Source organism: Papaver somniferum, chromosome 5 (genome assembly GCF_003573695.1).
Source record: "Papaver somniferum cultivar HN1 chromosome 5, ASM357369v1, whole genome shotgun sequence".
Lineage (NCBI taxonomy): Eukaryota > Viridiplantae > Streptophyta > Magnoliopsida > Ranunculales > Papaveraceae > Papaver > Papaver somniferum.
The window spans coordinates 213,211,262-213,226,638 of NC_039362.1; the positions used below are offsets into that span (position 1 = coordinate 213,211,262).

Consider the following 15,377-nt stretch of genomic DNA (forward strand, 5'->3'; position numbering starts at 1 on the left):
TCGCTGTTCTGACCCGGCCACCATCGATATCCACCATCACGACCAAATATTATGTGTAAAATAAAATCACCTGGATAGTGAGGGAGTATATAGAGCGTGTCCAAAATATAGCGTGATTTTTAACTGGCATGCTAAACCTAAAAGCCAAATATGCATTACGTAGTTTCTTTCTGCAACGAAGCTTAAGAGTTATTATTGTCTCGTAAAAACAACATTGAAACCAAAACTAATATAAAAATAAAAAAAATACCCACTTTTTAATCATTTTTCTCGCATAAGACATATTCTTATGTACATGTCAAGCACCATGATTTTTCACTTTTGCATCCATTATGGGGATGGCAAAGTGGCAAACATATGCGTCAAAATGTCAAATCTGGCACTTAGGCATACATGATAAACTTTCTAGGGAGTGATAGAAAGTTCATCGCTCGATGGTCATCCCATAGATCGAAGGTCAGAATAACGCCACCGCTAGTCTTTCTAACGCTTGTCAGTTTGATCATCGTTCAGCAGTTCATCGTCCAACATCCGTGAATCCTCCGTATAAATACTCAACTTCAAAATCATTTCAACTCACACCGTCTCAACTTCAAATTCATTTCAATATGCCCAGTGCTCGTTGAACCAAAGTGATTAGTGACCGCTTCACTCGAGAAGAAGATGTTTACCTAATTCGATTTTGGATATCGGTTGCAAGCGATAGAGTTTTCAATTTAGCGAATTTTAATTTATGTGACATTTTGTTTCAAAGATTTATGAAGTTAAGCCATGTAAATTCAAGAAGAACAAATGAGTGTCTTCAAGATCGCTATTGCTTCTCTCTTGGTGTTTTGTCTCACGACCTCCTTTTCTAGGTGTGTCTGTATCACAAACCGCACTATCTAGATGTCCTTAGCTATGAGCTAGACACCTTTATTTATAGCTTTGATTTGGCTTCCCAAACCTTCTAGGTATCTATTTCCTTCCCAACTATGTCACCACCCTAATTTTTCCAGGATACTAAGAATTTTTGATGGCTACATGCTTCCTCTCCAAACTTTGAAGTCACACAATATGCAGTTTTTTTATTTTGTTTTGTTTTATTTTGTCTTTACTTTAGGTAGACCCATAATTATTTGGATACTTAATATCCAGCTACATCTCTGCAACAGAAAGCTTCCCATCCAACTTCCACAGAGTTGTGGAAAAAAACAGGGAAATGCCACATTTTCAACATTTCTCAGCCATGCCTAATCATAATATATACTTGGCATTTGCTTACTTACTTTGAAGCGAATCCCACGGTAATGAGTCAAACTGTCCGCACTGACCTTGCTAGAGGTGAACCAGAAAGGTTAGTCTAGAAGTAGGATTTCAAGTGGCAGCCTTTCCTACCCTAAATCTTGGGAGGGTGCTCTATTTGTAGCAGAGTCCCATTTACACCCCCAGATAAAACCTTCGTCTATATTGAGACTGACCTTTTTGGCCATCCATTCACAAAAACTTGGCTTCATTGCTTCCGGAACAGGACTGGAAGTCGTCCTTAAATTTTATATCCAACCTACTTCTTCCTTTTGACATTCGCATCCACCCTGAGATCAAGTGCCAGATTATATCGATTTCCTATCCTGGCTGATCCATCATGAGAGAGAAGTGCAGTGGATTTATTTTTTTAGGGCACCCCCCCCCCCCCCCCCCCCCCCCCCCCCCACCCCACCCCCACCCCACACCCCCCCCCCCCCCCACCCCCCCCCACCCCCCCCCCCTCCCTTTCTCCCTCCAGGAGCTCTCACTCACCCCAGCATGAATACTCTTCAAATTGGATTTCCCAAAATGGGTTTCAGAGAAATCACCACCAGATTTCTTCTCCACAACCCAAACCACCACCTCCCATGTTCTTCTTCAATGGTTGTATCCATTTCAAGCAGTGGGTTTTCAGGAAAATCAACAATTGTTTGTGGATTAAGAAGTGGACCAAGAAAATCGTTATGGAGGTCAAGGGTTTTATCATCAGAAGCCATACAAGCTGTTCATTCATTAAAGTTAGCAAGAAATTCAGATAAATTAGATGAGGTTTTTAGTAATAGATTAAGTAGGTTATTGAAAGAAGATTTGATTGCTACTTTTACTGAATTACAGAGACAGAATGAATTGGAATTGTCCCTAAAGGTTTGATTTTTATTTCCCCTATTTAAATTTAATTGAAGCTTACAATTAAAAAAGTTGGAACTCTACATTTATTATTCACTGTATTGTTGTCTAAAACACAAAAATGAAGAGAAAAAGAAGAAATCTTCCTGGACCTAGAGTTGGAAACTGATTAGCCCTTTCTTCGAGCATGTTTAAGATCTATTTAGTTTTTGGTTCACATTGCAGTTTTTGTGGAAATATTTATCATCTAATTTCTTCTTAGCGATATTGCTCGCTTTAGCAGTCGTTCAGTTATGCATTTGTGTTAAATAATCACAAGGCTGCCTGCGATGAAATTTATGGTATTTGATGCTTAGAGTTAGAGCTGTAATTTCAAAAGTTTTGACACTGATAACTGAGCTCTCATGTTATATTCAATTTTACTGTCATTCTTCTACATTCTAATAGAACTATAGAAGTTGGCGTCTATCCGTTTCTAGTTCATGGTAATTGCTACAACACTCTCTTTTCTATACCACTATTGTACAGTTACAGTGAATTGTTTGGTTTTGTATGTTACATGTGTAGCAGTCTAGGTTTCCTTTGGTTACTTCTACATACATGTCACAGGGTTTAGTTCTTTTGGCATTCTGCGTGATGGGGTTTATTTGTAAACTTCTGTTGCATATATCCTCTCAGCCTTGTTGTCTCATTTGGTTTAGTTCTAAAACACCATGAAACCCGGAATTTTTATTGTCTTTTGCCTATTCCATGTGCTATACTTGTCAAGTTGAAAATAATGTTATGGATTCTCTAGTCCTCGCTCTATATTCTTAGATGGTTCAATATGTTCACACATCATAGAAATCATGTACTCTATTCTAATTTCTAAGGTTTCTAGCTGTTAATATTTGTCTCATATGTCTTGCTTAAGATGCTCGATAGACACTAAAGTCTGCAAGTGTATGTGGCTATGTGGGATTGTACGTATGCCACTTGAAAGAACATAAGTTTTGCTGTTAAGTTGTAACTTGAACTTATTTACTGAGCATCTTGTTTTTCTAGGGTCTCAGGATTTCATGCTTGCTAACTTAGTTTTCTGTTCTTTGTAGGTTTTTGGGTTTGTCCGCAAGGAGCCGTGGTACAAACCTGATCTATCCTTATATTCTGACTTGATATACATGTTTGGTAAAAACAAACTGATTGAGACAGCTGAAGAACTTTTCTTAGAAATACAGAGAGAAGGTTTGAAGCCTAATACCAGGACTTACACAGAGATGATTGGAGCATTTATACAAGTGAACATGGTGGAAAAAGCAATGGGTTTATACGCCTCAATGAAGGAATCTGGCTGTGCTCCAGATAAGTTAACATTAACCATATTGATAAGGAACCTTGAGAAAGCTGGAGAAGAAGAACTAGCCTCTGCAGTAAAAAAGGATTGTGAAGAATATGTCGAGAACCCGGAGGAATTCCTTATAGAAGTAGCAAAAAATTATGTAAGCACTTCAACTCTTCACACTATGCTACATTTCCTTCTATTTCTACAAAGTTTCTCAAAAACGGTTCTTCTGGTTATTTCTGACTTTTGAGATCATACACAATTCAGTACTTTTAGCCATCTCTGCAAGAATGTTTCCAAATGCTAGTATTTGATCTGATTGTAAAATTTGTTGGCTTGTTTTGCTGATACTCAGCAATCAAGAGTAGCAATTGCATCCAGGGTGGATTTGTATATAAACATGTGATGTTTCTTATAGATTTGTATATAAACATGTTATGTTTCTTCTAACTTTCCCTTGTGATGTTTCAGCCTAAGAGAAGAGTGATTGAGCTGGTTTAAAGACTTTCTGTCAGACTGTCCCAAGTTAATATCTTTAGGAAGCATGTGTATAATTTCCATAGAAGTCTAGTGAAGATGTGAATATTTCTCGAAGATGAATCGAATGACTTCTATGAAGACAGACAGGGGTTCCATGTGCTACAGATGTAAGCTTCTCTTTTACTTGCATCTCGCAACAGATAGGAAGTTGATTCTTGCATCTCGCAACAGGTAGGAAGTTGATTAACTGTTAAACAAGCACAGAAAACTCCTTGCACATTGTAAAAACTAGATTCCTGTAATTTACTGGGATCTTGCATATCATTGTTACAGTCCAATTTCTTTTAGAAACTGCTGTAATCACATGGTTTTGATTCTTTCATTTCCTCTCTATGTTTCTGTTTTGGTGATGGTGTTCAGGGATTGGACTTCATTGAGCTGATAATAAAGACTTCATTTGTTGGGTTCTTCTTAATTAATAAATGTGGAGAGAGCTACAAACTCCAGTTCAAAATTAAATGTGGATTATTCAGACTTCATTTGTTGGGTTCTTCTTCTTCATATAATCAAACAGGAGTTGGTGTGTTAAGTGGTGCACAATGGAAAGAGAGGGCTACACTTTGTAAACATCATCAGATTATGTTATGGGATCTCTACCTTTCAGTTTCTACTTCTTGTAAAACTAATTAATAAATGAAGGCTGAAATGGCTCTATATATATATATATATATATATTGATGCTGGCTTTGGCAAGGATTATCAACTTGTAACCTGTTGATTGGTTTTGACTTGAAAACCCAGACCAACTATGACAGTACTCCCCAATCAGAAATTGTGAATACCTGATCTACTTCGAGTCAGGCGCAGACAAGCCTTGTTTTACAAAAGAGACAGATAACTAATAAACCAAAATAGAAAAAGAAATACACATTACATTTCAGTGTACAAAATGAAATCAAAAGTTTCCTCTACTACAACAAAAGAAAGTAAACCCCACTGCAAAGGACCCTGATAGATGATGAAAACATAGATTTCTCTTTAGAGGTGTGTGGGTAGTCGGTACAGATATAATGGAATCTGTATTTGGTTATGAGCTTGTTAAGTGACTAGGTGAACTGTTGAACATTGTATGCCACATGAACGCTCTCGAAAGAACCATCTCTAGCTCTTGGTGTGTCCAGTTATGAGTTGGAAGGTGTTGTAGGAACATCACCATCTCTTGGAAATCAAGCTTTTGGAGTTTATCTGACCACTGAAACAATTAACAAATGCGACAGATTATGTTGCTGAATTTTCAAATAACATGTAGTATAATTCATGAATAACAAGGAAAGAATTTCAAGGGAAGAAATTTGATTTTACCGTTAAAAGAAAACTGGCGAAAATGTATACAAGGAATTCAGGCAATGCATCTCCTTCTGCAAGGTATGTATCCCACAGCCGCGTTACAAGATGGAAAGGTATCTGCCAAAGAATCACAACAAAAAAAAAAGAGTTGATATGCTGATGGAATAAACGTGATGGTGCTTACTGTTAAAGTGAGAGAGAAGAATAATTAAAATGCAATTGGTAACTTGGGTATGAACCTCGCGTATTAAAAGACAATTGAACCAGCGGAAAGCAAATTGAAGGAACTCCAGACCTTGCTCCTCCATGTGTTTTGAGACAGGTTCTGGTGAAACCGCAAAAGAACAAAACTGGGTCAGAATATACATGGACTTGACAAGCAGGAAAAGGTAAAAAACTAGATTAAGATTTAGCGATTTGAGTTACATGATAACTGCAAGATAACATGTTACCGAATACACATTTTTGGTTAAACATTTGTGTGATATTTTGACAAGACTGATAGATTCATTTATCAAAGAAAAGCAAAGAGATGAAGAAAAAAAGCAGACGGGAAAACAGAATATACCATCTATTCGGCGAACCAATTCTTTCAGCTTAAATACAAGTCGCTGAATTCCTGGTTGAGCAAATGTGTAGTGGTCTTGCATACCATCAAGTAACTTAGATAAACACCAATAGCAATCGGCTTCTATGTTTGTTATATTCTCTGGAGTTAAATCCAATATAGACCAGTTCTCGATGCTCCCATGCAAGTATTCTGACAAGAAAACAACTAGAAACGGTGTAACTAGATCATTTATTCCTTGAACATATCCACTCGCTGGGTGCCGAATGGCCCTGGGAAAAAGAAAACCCGAAGGAGCAGGGAATCAATGAGTAATCATAACAAAACATTCCTCCAGATTCATTTCATATAAACATCAACCGCATTTGAGTATGGAATCATGTTACATATCATAGAAATAGTTGAGGATAAAAATGTACATATAATGTAGTTCAAAGGGTATCATAAAACTTAAAAACTTATGGTGACAACTGGCTTACAAATATAGGACATTAATCCTTGGGCACCCCATACTTCAAAGCTGTTCTTAGACAATATTCATGCCGTATATTTTTATTTATATTCATCCATAAGATAAACGATTAAGCATAAGTAGTGCAGTGAAGCAAATGAATGAGAAAGAACTCTGACCATGTATACAGGATGCGCTCCAGGGATTTCTGAACTTCTATTTGCTGAAAGAAAGTCACATCAGGTACAGTTCTTGGACAATCAACAGCTATCTGGGCAGAAGGATACACAGAACAGAGGTTGATATTTGCATGCAAAGAGATAAATATGTTAGCATTCACTTACAAGGTTAAGCAACTCAACCAAATGCAAATACCTGGCGGAGCATGCTAATCTCGTCTTCCGAACGCTCAGTATCAGGAATATCATAATATTGGGCCACGCAGTCAAGGTATTCAAGCCGTTTCCTTGCCAATACACTCTCCCTTCTATCTGAATTAGGTGGTGCATATCCCTGTTGTCAGCTCATTTTTAAAATTCAAGCAAGTAACAACATTTTTACTTCTGATCCTATTAATTTCATTTTGTTTTTTGATAAGCAAAAATCACGAGGTTTGCAACTGTAGATAGGTGCAACTGTGCAAGGAAAGGGCAACAGTACATCTAGTACATAAAGAGCCGCACAGTAAACTAGTGAAGTTCAAACCTCCTTTTAGACTCAACACAGAGCAATTCCGCATTATATAAAAGGAAATCAAAAGGCGGAATCTTCCCCACAAAATTAAAACCATGGCAAAATATAGAAGCCTTTGGCGCTTGTACACCAGTATACTATGATCTATTTTATATCTAACATCGAATCTAAGCTTTCAAAGACTGGACTTACCAGAAGAAGCCTCCATATATTAGGGCGCATGTATGGTGGTATACCACTCCATGCTAACTCACGCAGTGTCTCTACATCGAAAATAGACAAATATAAATGATGGTAGAGCAAATAAACCATCGATAACATATTCTACAGCAAATAAGAACCAACTTAAGAAGGATCCAGAGACTACGTTTATCTGTATTTTTAATAGCAAATTAGCGGTATAACTTCTTGCTCTAAGGTTTGAAACTAATGCAGTGAGACCCAGCCTAGAGGTCCACTGATGAAAGGAGACAGCTTGAGGATGTTGGACCAATTAAGCAGCCTACCAACTGATTTGATGATGTAACACATAGCTGATTGAATATATTGAACATAGAATAAAAGATAATAACAAAAACCATGACAGATATCCCTACATAGGATGTCTATGAGCACTTCCACTATGCAAAGCAAAAATCTTAACCTTAATATTGTGAGGAAAAAAATAAATACCTAATATTACAGTTGATCCAGAGAGTTCCTTCGAGAACTTCATGACCCTAGCAGAATCTGTAGCTCTAGCCCCAGATGACAAGGACCTCGGAACCTCAGGCAATTTCTCAGATTGTGATTTCGACAATTTGGGTTTATTAGCCATTGCATCCACTGTAGTACGCGAACTTTGAATTTCCTACAATGTAAACTATAAATTTGTGAACATGTCATTCAAGAAACCAATACAATAAGTGTAACTCTGGAAACTGATTATCTATGCGAAATTCACCAATACCTCAGAAGACCTGCCTACGATATCACCTGGTCCTAGATTATCTTCTGAATAACTCTTATCAGTATTTGGAGAGTACTCCGACGGACTAGTAGTAGTAATATCTAAAGGTTCTGTTCTCCTGGTCAGCAAAACTTTTCCTGGGAAGGTTCTACCTTTAAGCAACCTGTATAAACAAGGAAACAAAATGAAATGAAGTTATGAATGACGCAGAGAATATCAAAACCATCGCTGACCTCAAACAAACTGGTGAGACCGTGAAATAAACAATTGCTACACTAACAAAGCAGTCGGAGAAGCAAACAACAATCTTTTCCAGTGAAACATTAGCAGTATAAGATCAAAACTTCACATATGACTGGGAAATAAAATGCACACCAAACATACTCATGACACAAGAATGCCGAAACTCCTACCTCTAAAGTAGATATAAAAGAAAGAAAAGGCATCTCCGTTAGTTACCCAACTCAAACACATAGAGCCCCCTATCGAACATTCACATATTGAAAAGTGTGTATTGTACCTTATGATAACACCGAAAAGTTAATCGGTATTTAGTTCATTAATCCATCCACTGAGGTTTTCTTTTATCAGAAATGTAAAATCAAACTACTGGTACAGATCATAAATGAGAAATTCCAAACACTCATATTATCATTTACACAAACAAGTTGGATTCATCTCATCTAACTATCTCAATGAATCACGAAAATAAGCAAAACCAATTTGGATTTCTATCAATATCCATCTCAAAGAATCCTTAAAATCTACTGATTAAACTATTCATTACTAAGTTCAAGACATCATAACAATTCATTGTCATCTTCATGCAAGCCTGACTCCAGCCACCAACCCCATATTTCATACCACCCAGAAATCATGACTCATAACACAACACACGCAGAGATTTAATCAGCTAGATCTACTTTCCTCAAACCAACACCAAAAAGTTCACAAATTTCATATCTTTTCACTTCAATGTCACGTATTTAAACTAGATCTTCTAATTTAAGAGATCCAGAAACACAATCTAAGCTAAATTAATCAACTTGGGGCATCCTAATTTCACACTCGTTGTACATAATTGATCAAAAGAATGAGAATTCAAAAGTGGGTCATGGAGATTGTTACATACCCTTGAACATTTCTGAGAGTTTGATTAAATCTTGAATCTAGATTTGAAGAACTGTTTGTATCCTTCTTTGAAGGTTCGCCCTCTATGTTGTTCTTCATGATGCTCTTCTCTTTACAATGATCATGGTGGTGTTTGTGTGTATCTGTCTCTAGAAATCTTGTCTCTTAGGTTTTGGTTTCTACTCAAAAAATGGTGCTCATTTAGTTCTAATCATCTCGTTGGAACCAAATCTTGATTAAATGGGCTTTATTTGGTGCTAGAAGTGAACCGCGTAGGAGGTATTGGTTCTCTATTGGTTATTTCTTTGTTAGAGTCCTGCTGTCACGCGCGCGTTCGCGTGACAGCATAAATGAACCCGCGGATGTGAACCGTCGGATGTTCATCACAATTTTCAGATCTAATTATGTTGACTTTTGTATGGAGGAGGAATTGGTATCCAGGAGTCGGTGGAAGAAATCGCAGTCAATTTGTTCATTCTGCAGATCTTCGGCAATAGTAGAAAGAATTCTTGTTAATGGTGTTAGTGAGATCTTCAAGAAATTAGTTCCTTTCATAATCCAAAATATTCGTCTAACAAAGCACGATTTATAAAGGGGATGTCAGTCCTTCTAAGTGCTGATACCATTTCATCGATCCAATGACCAGGATCGGTAGGATCTTTTTGTCCTATATGAAAAGGTATCAACACTTAGTAGAAATGGTATCCCCTTTATAAATCATGTAGCCAAGGGTTTCAAAACTAAGCTTGAAAACCTTCAAGAAACGTTGGAGATAGTACTAACCGTGATTGAAGATGTGGAGGAAAAACAAGTGGATGACAAAGCTATGAGAATTTGGTTGAAAAGGCTTAAAGATGTTGCATATGAAGCTGATAATGTCTTAGATGATTTCTCATACGAAATTAAACGTCGAGAATGTTTAATCCGGTGCAACAAAGATAAGGTATTAGACTTTGTTTCCAAATCCTCTAATCCACTTGTTTATGGTTTCAGATTGGGTCGTCGAATTAGCAATATTAATGAAAAGTTAGATAAAATTATTAAGGATGCAAATATTTGGTCTAAGCTACAACCAAAGACTAGTAGTAGTGCTAAAAATCGAAATAATGAGCGACAGAGGCGAGAAACCCCAACCTACGTAGATGATTCAGAAATTGTTGGAAGGGAAGATGATAGATGTAAGATAATAGACTTGTTGATGAATCTTTCATTGAGTTTGGGTGAAAAACTTCCAGCGGTTTGCATTGTGGGTATGGGCGGCCTTGGCAAGACGATGTTAGCTCAACATATATACAATGATGATGATGATGTGGTAAAGAAGCACTTTGAACCAAGAGTATGGGTTTGTGTATCAGACGATGATTCTGATTTTGATGCCGCAAAGGTTTTAAAAGATATACTTAGGTCCATTACTGAGAGTAACATTGACGAGGTGAATGTTGATATGGTATTGCGTCAAGTGCATACAAAGCTGAAAGACAAGAAATATTTGTTGGTTCTCGATGACCTATGGAACGACAATATTCACGAATGGGAGAAGCTAAGCTTAAAGGTTGGTTAAACGCCGGGCTTCAAGGGAGCAGAGTTTTAATCACTACGCGTAAAGATCAAGTCGCCTTGACTGTCCGGGGTGGAATCTCAACATACAATTTGCAACAATTGTCAGATGATGAATGTTGGTCTATTGTGAAGCGAAGGGCATTTGCACCTGGTGGAGCTCTGGAGTTCAATCCGAATATGACAAAGTTAGAAAAAAAAGTATCAAAAAAATGTCATGGTGTGCCACTTGTGGAAAAAACTCTAGGAAGTCTCTTGTACTTGAACAATGAAGAAAGAGACTGGGTATCAATTAGTCGAAATCAGATTCTGGATATGTCGGAAAATCAAAGCAGAGTGATGCAGATATTGAGGTTTCCTTTTTCGGGAAATCATTTTATCATGGAAAGCCTTGGTCTTTTCTTTCTAGATGCGTGAACTTTCATATGCATCATTTCGTATATCTTCTAATTCATTGAGTTGAAGTTTCCTATGTTCACCAGCTGCATCTAATTCCATATTACATACCTTGATAGCCCAATCAGCTTTGTGTCCAAGTTCGACCGGAAGATGGCAAGGTTTACCATAGACAAGCCTAAAAGGAGACATACTGATGGGTGTCTTGTAAGCTGTCCTATACGCCCACAAAGCGTCATTGAGTCTATAACTCCAATCCTTCCTTGTAACGTTTACCGTCTTCTCTAGGATGGACTTAATATCCCGGTTTTTCAGCTTGACCGCTGGTTTGTGGATGATTCTGTGTGCCAACTTTATGAGAAATGTTATACTTCTTAAAAGAGCGTGAAAGGATCTCTGGAAGTGCGAACCTCCATCACTAATCACCACTCGAGGTGTTCCAAATATAGAATAGATATGTTCCTTCACAAACTCATAAACAACTTGAGAATCATTAGTAGAGGTGGCTTTAGCTTCCACCCACTTAGAAACATAACCTACAGCAAGAAGTATATAAAATTTCCCATTGGAATTCACAAAAGGCCCCATAAAATCGATACCCAAACATCAAAATCGATACAGCGAGAATCGGTGTTTGCGGCATTTGGTTTCTAGCACCTAGATCGCCTGTCCTTTGACACCTATCACAAGCCTTGCAAAATAAATATGCATCCTTAAACAATGTAGGCCAATAAATACCACTTTCGAGAACCTTGAGGGCTTTCCTCTTGGCTCCGAAATGGCCACCACAAGCATATGAGTGACAAAAATTCAGAATTGATTAGAACTCGGATTCATGTACGCACCTGCGGATCATTTGATCGGAGCAATGCTTCCACAAATAAGGTTCATCCCATATATATATTTCTTGGCAATCTTCTTGAGCTTGTGTTTCTGAAATGTAGACATGGAACTAGGTACTTGTCCCGTCACCAATAAGTTAACAATATCAGTGTACCATGGAGTTGTGCCAACAACCGCAAAGAGTTGCTCATCCGGGAAGCTATCATGCAAAGGAATCGCTCCTTATGACACAAACAATCTGCTTAAATGATCCGCTACGGTATTCTCACTTCCCTTCTTGTCCTTGATTTCCAAGTTGAACTCTTGAAGAAGAAGTATCCACCTTATGAGACTTGGCTTAGCATCCTTCTTTGTGAGCAAGTATCGTAGTGCAGTATGGTCGGAGAAGACAACCATCTTTGTACCCACCAAGTAATATCTAAACTTCTGTAGTGCAAATACTATGGCCAAGAGCTCCTTTTCAGTAGTGGAATAGTTGATTTGTGCTCCGTTGAGAGTTCTAGAAGCATAATAAATGGCATATGGAACTTTACCATCTCGCTATCCCAAAACGGCTCCAACGGCATAATCACTTGCATCACACATGAACTCAAATGGCTTTCTCCAGTCCAGTGGTTTGATGATTGGTGCGGTAGTCAACAGCTCCTTCAAGGTTTCAAAAGCCTCTTTGGATTCCTTGTCACAATCAAAGGCCACATCTTTCTGCAAAAGTCTACACAGGGGCATTGCAAGATTGGATAAATACTTGATGAATCTCCTATAAAAACCTTCATGACCAAGAAAAGAGCGAACCTCCCTTACAGTTGTGGGGTATTGTAAGTTCCGAATCAAATCTATCTTAGCCTTGTCCACTTCTAACCCCTTAGAGGATATAATATGGCCTAGTACAATCCCATGATTCACCATAAAGTGACACTTTTCCCAGTTAAGCATAAGATTAGTTTTTATGCATCGTTTAAGAATAAGTGCAAGATTATCTAAGCACTTGTCAAAAGAATCACCATACACGCCAAAATCATCCATAAACACTTCTATGATGCTTTCGACATAATCTGAAAAAATAATACTTACCATACAACGTTGAAAAGTGGCTGGAGCATTGCACAAGCCAAATGGCATACGTCTATACGCAAAAGTGCCAAAGGGACAAGTAAACGTTGTCTTTTCTTGATCTTCCGGAGCTATTACAATCTGATTATAACCTGAAAAACCGTCAAGAAAGCAATGGTGAGAGTGTCCAGCCAATCTTTCAAGCATTTGATCAATGAATGGTAAGGGAAAATGGTCCTTTAGGGTGGTATAGTTGAGCTTTCGGTAGTCAATGCAAACTCTCCATCCGGTCTGGATTCTAATTGGAACCAAGTCATTATCATCGTTTTTCACCACTGTAATTCTGGACTTATTTGGAACGACTTGAACCGGGCTCATCCACTTGCTATCGGATATGGGATAGATAACCCCGACATCCAACAACTTCAGGATTTCTTTCTTGACTACCTCCATCATCGGAGGGTTCAAGTGTCGTTGAGCCTCTCTTGTTGGTTTTTCCCCCTCCTCAAGAAGTATTCGGTGCATACACGTGGAAGGGCTGAGTCCTTTGATATCGGCAATGGTACCCAATGGAAGACTTGTACTCTCTTAGCACTCGAACAAGTTTCTCCTCTTGCACCTTGGTAAGGTCTTTGGCAATGATCACCAGCAACTCTTCCTTATCACCTAAATATACGTATTTGAGGTTATCGGAAGAGGTTTCAACTCAAGAATATGTGCCTGCACAACCGATGGTAAAAGTCTCTCATTAGTAAGTGGGAAGGAAACATAAGAAGCATTATACTTTTGTGGAACTTCTTGTAATGAGTTAAGAGATAAAACATCCTCTATAAGCTCATCGAGCATAGACAATTCACTTTCAAAGTCTTTGTATTTCCATAACCTAAACACTCCATTATGGTGTTTTCTAAGGCATCGTCACTATTCAATTCAAAAACCTGTTGAGCAAGATAATCTATAATATCAATTGAAAAACATAAATGCACATCACTAGGATATCCCATAGCCTCGAAGATGTTTAAGCTTATGATTTCATCATCAAACTCCATAGTTAAAGCGCCTTTAAAAACATCTATCTTTGTTCTTGCGGTTCTCATGAATGGTCTACCCAACATCAAGGGGGTAGACGATGGTGGATCTTCGTCCATCATGTCAAGAACATAGAAATCCTCCGGAAATATGAGTTGGTTAACCTGCACCAAAACATCCTCAATAACCCCTTTGGGGTAAGTATTAGACGTATCAGCAAGTTATATAACAATACCGGTATCTTTAAGAGGATCAAGATTCAATGATTCATAAATGGAGGCAGGAATGAAATTAATGGATGCTCCTAGATCTATCATAGCACGTTCAAACCTGATTTTACCAATAGTACATGGTATGGTGAAGCTACCTGGATCTTTCAACTTAGTTGCGAGCTTCTTTTGAAGATATGCCGAAGCATTCTCCCCTACACTCATTACCTCATTACCGGTCAACTTGTGCTTGTTAGTGCACATTTCCTTCAAGAACTTCGCATAGCGAGGGACCTGCCTTATTGCCTCAATTAGTGGAATGTTCACTTCAATCTTCTTAAAGATCTCCCAAATCTCTTGGTACAATGTCTCCTTGTTCGAATTTGCAAACCTGCTAAGAAAAGGCAGACGAGTAGCATAAGTGGAAACACGAGTTTTAGAGTTAGAATTTGTTACCGGGTCAGCCTTTTTAGGGGCTGTTTCACCCTCTTCTTTCTCCAAATCAGGTTCATGGGACACCGGTGATGTTGTCGGCTTCTCTACTTGATTCCCACTTTGTAGACCAATAGCATTGGCATTATCCTTATGATTTAATGGATGTGAAGGAAGTTTTCCAGCTGCTTGTGCTTCCAATTTGCTCACAGTAGTAGCTAGTTGACCCATTTGTGTTCGTATGTCCTTCATGTCCATCTCTGACTTTTGCTTGTCCTGCGCTGGTGTGTTGAGAATAAGATTCAACTTGACATTTATACTCGTTCCTTGAGTTTCTTGACGTGGCCTTTGCAAGAATTGGTACCCACCTTGTTGATTGAAAGGAGGATTAGTGTAACACCCCGTGTTTTTATCATGGCGCATGCTATAATATGCGCCATTTGCTTGTGATGAAGCTTCATCCAAAGCTTCCATTGTGTAGGAAAAGGAACATTGGCCCTTGGCCAATGTGTTGACAATGTTCATCCAACATGGCTGCACATCGGGTTGGCAGCGGACAACCAACATGGATGGATATCGGTTTGGCAGAGGACGGCCAACATGGATGGACATCGGGTTGGCAGAGAACGGCCAACATGGCTGGACATCGGGTTGGATGCGGACGGCCAACATGGCTGCACATCGGGTTGGCAGCGGACATCCAACATGGCCGGATATCGGGTTGGCAGAGGAAGACCAACATGGATGGATATCGGGTTGGAAAAGGACGGCCAACATGGCTGGACATT

At 38.5% G+C, this 15,377-nt stretch overlaps 3 protein-coding genes across 5 annotated transcripts; 1 reads left to right on the plus strand and 2 right to left on the minus strand.

Annotated features, from left to right (window-relative positions):
* The first annotated feature begins 1,753 nt into the window (after window positions 1–1,753).
* On the plus strand, window positions 1,754–4,616 carry LOC113284580 (pentatricopeptide repeat-containing protein At1g62350-like). 3 transcript variants are annotated; one of them, XR_003328253.1, is made up of 4 exons: window positions 1,754–2,151; window positions 3,225–3,611; window positions 3,926–4,165; window positions 4,355–4,616. XR_003328253.1 is itself a non-coding variant. In XM_026534073.1 (3 exons), the coding sequence occupies exons 1-3, from the start codon at window positions 1,786–1,788 to the stop codon at window positions 3,953–3,955; spliced, it is 783 nt and encodes a 260-aa protein (XP_026389858.1). In that variant the 5' UTR covers window positions 1,754–1,785; the 3' UTR covers window positions 3,956–4,348. The 3 variants fall into 3 exon arrangements, 1 of the variants encoding a protein (XP_026389858.1); XR_003328254.1 differs by having other exon boundaries at window positions 3,926–4,101; XM_026534073.1 differs by lacking the exon at window positions 4,355–4,616 and having other exon boundaries at window positions 3,926–4,348.
* A 150-nt stretch (window positions 4,617–4,766) lies between these two features.
* LOC113284579 (TBC1 domain family member 22B-like) lies at window positions 4,767–9,288 on the minus strand. Its single transcript, XM_026534071.1, has 10 exons — window positions 9,075–9,288; window positions 7,943–8,105; window positions 7,666–7,843; window positions 7,186–7,256; window positions 6,676–6,813; window positions 6,480–6,571; window positions 5,850–6,121; window positions 5,521–5,606; window positions 5,297–5,398; window positions 4,767–5,186 (listed from the first exon to the last, which is right to left on the minus strand). The coding sequence occupies exons 1-10, from the start codon at window positions 9,170–9,172 to the stop codon at window positions 5,022–5,024; spliced, it is 1,365 nt and encodes a 454-aa protein (XP_026389856.1). The 5' UTR covers window positions 9,173–9,288; the 3' UTR covers window positions 4,767–5,021.
* Window positions 9,289–13,746: 4,458 nt separating this feature from the next.
* Window positions 13,747–14,847, minus strand: LOC113280737. Its single transcript, XM_026529323.1, has 3 exons — window positions 14,420–14,847; window positions 14,184–14,278; window positions 13,747–14,138 (listed from the first exon to the last, which is right to left on the minus strand). Exons 1-3 carry the CDS (start codon window positions 14,845–14,847, stop codon window positions 13,747–13,749), a joined length of 915 nt encoding a protein of 304 aa, XP_026385108.1.
* Window positions 14,848–15,377: the final 530 nt, after the last annotated feature.

What these genes read in the sequence shown, in the direction of transcription:
- LOC113284580 (XM_026534073.1), top strand. Translation starts at nt 1,786, where the DNA reads ATGAATACTCTTCAAATTGGATTTCCCAAAATGGGTTTCAGAGAAATC. An exon ending in AATTGGAATTGTCCCTAAAG is followed by an intron (nt 2,152 to 3,224) that starts GTTTGATTTTTA and finishes TGTTCTTTGTAG; the next exon opens with GTTTTTGGGTTTGTCCGCAA. An exon ending in TAGAAGTAGCAAAAAATTAT is followed by an intron (nt 3,612 to 3,925) that starts GTAAGCACTTCA and finishes GTGATGTTTCAG; the next exon opens with CCTAAGAGAAGAGTGATTGA.
- LOC113284579 (XM_026534071.1), bottom strand. Translation starts at nt 9,172, where the DNA reads ATGAAGAACAACATAGAGGGCGAACCTTCAAAGAAGGATACAAACAGT. An exon ending in ACTCTCAGAAATGTTCAAGG is followed by an intron (nt 8,106 to 9,074) that starts GTATGTAACAAT and finishes TTGTTTATACAG; the next exon opens with GTTGCTTAAAGGTAGAACCT. An exon ending in ATTGTCTTTTAATACGCGAG is followed by an intron (nt 5,399 to 5,520) that starts GTTCATACCCAA and finishes ATTCTTTGGCAG; the next exon opens with ATACCTTTCCATCTTGTAAC.
- LOC113280737 (XM_026529323.1), bottom strand. Translation starts at nt 14,847, where the DNA reads ATGGACATGAAGGACATACGAACACAAATGGGTCAACTAGCTACTACT. An exon ending in GCGAAGTTCTTGAAGGAAAT is followed by an intron (nt 14,279 to 14,419) that starts GTGCACTAACAA and finishes TGGTAAAATCAG; the next exon opens with GTTTGAACGTGCTATGATAG. An exon ending in TGATCCTCTTAAAGATACCG is followed by an intron (nt 14,139 to 14,183) that starts GTATTGTTATAT and finishes CTTACCCCAAAG; the next exon opens with GGGTTATTGAGGATGTTTTG.